The sequence below is a fragment of the Myotis brandtii genome, unplaced genomic scaffold (genome assembly GCF_000412655.1).
Source record: "Myotis brandtii unplaced genomic scaffold, ASM41265v1 scaffold959, whole genome shotgun sequence".
Taxonomy (NCBI): domain Eukaryota; kingdom Metazoa; phylum Chordata; class Mammalia; order Chiroptera; family Vespertilionidae; genus Myotis; species Myotis brandtii.
In genome coordinates this window covers 113,853-115,295 of record NW_005371966.1, presented here as the reverse complement: position 1 = coordinate 115,295, position 1,443 = coordinate 113,853, and the positions used below count along the sequence as shown (strand labels likewise).

General features: G+C 55.0%; 1 protein-coding gene across 4 annotated transcripts in view; it reads right to left on the bottom strand.

Moving 5' to 3' along the window:
- The window catches only part of FAM3A (family with sequence similarity 3, member A), a 9,241-nt gene that overhangs the window by 1,109 nt on the left and 6,689 nt on the right, over window positions 1-1,443 (bottom strand). For all 4 annotated transcript variants that reach the window (XM_014533272.1, XM_005886101.2, XM_005886100.2 and 1 more), the window contains 2 exons: window positions 996-1,080; window positions 793-919 (listed from right to left, as the gene is read on the bottom strand). In XM_014533272.1, coding sequence (XP_014388758.1) covers window positions 793-919; window positions 996-1,080 — 212 coding nt within the window. The remainder of the gene's footprint in view (window positions 1-792; window positions 920-995; window positions 1,081-1,443) is intronic.

Sequence of the window (1,443 nt, the reverse complement as noted above, 5' to 3'; positions counted from 1 at the left end):
AAGCTGCTCTTTTGGTAACCAGAAGCTTCCAGAAATCAGTGGAGGCTATTTCTTTAGTCCTGCTGTGGGGAGCAGGGCTTGGGGACACCATGGCTTTCACAGAACGGGGAGCCTCCCAACAATGAGGATGTCACCTGGGGCTTCCCAGCCCCTTGCATGGAGCCTGACACGGATGACCCCAGAGGAGCCATGAGCCAGACAGCAGCCAGGCTGGTGCAGAAGGGCATGCAGCGTGAATCTGGGTATTGGGTTTCGGGAGGATGAGAGGACCAAGCATCTTGAAGATGTTTAGGAGGCGAGTTTCTTACTTGTGAGTGTTGCCAGTGTGCAACACTCGGAGACTCTTTAGGGCCTGGCCGGCGGGCTCAGTGGTTGAGCATCGACCTATGAACCAGGAGGTCATGGTGCAATTACTGGTCAGGGCACATGCCCAGGTTGCCGGCTCGGTCCCAGGTGGGGGGCATGCAGGAGGCAGCTGATCAGTGATTCTCTCTCATCATTGATGGTTCTATCTCTCTCTCCCTCTCCCTTCCTCTTGGAAATAAATAAAAATAAATAAAAAATTTCAAGAAATTAATACTTGAAAAAATAAAAATAAAGACCCTTTAGGGTAAAATCCATACAGGACAGACCGGGAGGGGGCCAGGACTGCCTTGGGTGGGGTGTAGGGGCAGGATTTAGGGAAGGCTACAGCACGAACAGAAGGGAACCTCATGAGATGCGGGCAGAAAGCCCGGGCCAGCTGCCCTGGTCTGGGAAGTGGAGTTGCCAGCCTCCCCCACCGCCCCATACCTGCTCAAAGGGGCTCTTGTTCTGCACACCCTTGGCCCCCACAAACACCCAGCTGTCCCGGAAGGCTAGGTCCTTGACATTCTTGCTGCCCAAATCGCTGAAAAGCTTCCTGGTCTCTTCGTTCATCCTGCCGCACAGAAGGAGAAGGTGTGAGTGGTCGCCATAGGAGGGCAAGGCTGAGGCTGGCCCGGGCAAGCACTTACTTGGTGGCGGGGTCGTCGTAAGATGCCACAAACACCAGGGTGCCTTCATGCAGTGGCCGAATAAACTTCAGAAGATCGTTGACATCTGGGGGCACAGATCCCACGGAACACGGAGCATCAGGCACCACTGGGCTTCCCTCCCCCACCACCCCCTATTCTCCGAATGAGGACACTTAAAGTAGGGATCAGGCCAGGGACACACCCCACTAAGGGTCACAGGAACAAACTGGTATACGAAGCCAGGGCACTCCCCATGGCCGCACACCTGCCCCTGCCCCTGCCTTTTCCGAACCCAAGGAAGTGCTCGAGAAGCCCCCAGCGAATGGCCAGACGAAGGGTGTGGGCAGCTGATATAGGGTTAAGCCTCGGACTGACCTGTGGGCAAAGTCATAAACAATTGCCAGCTTAGAGGGCACAGTCCTCTTAGCATAATTAGGCTTAGCCTTAT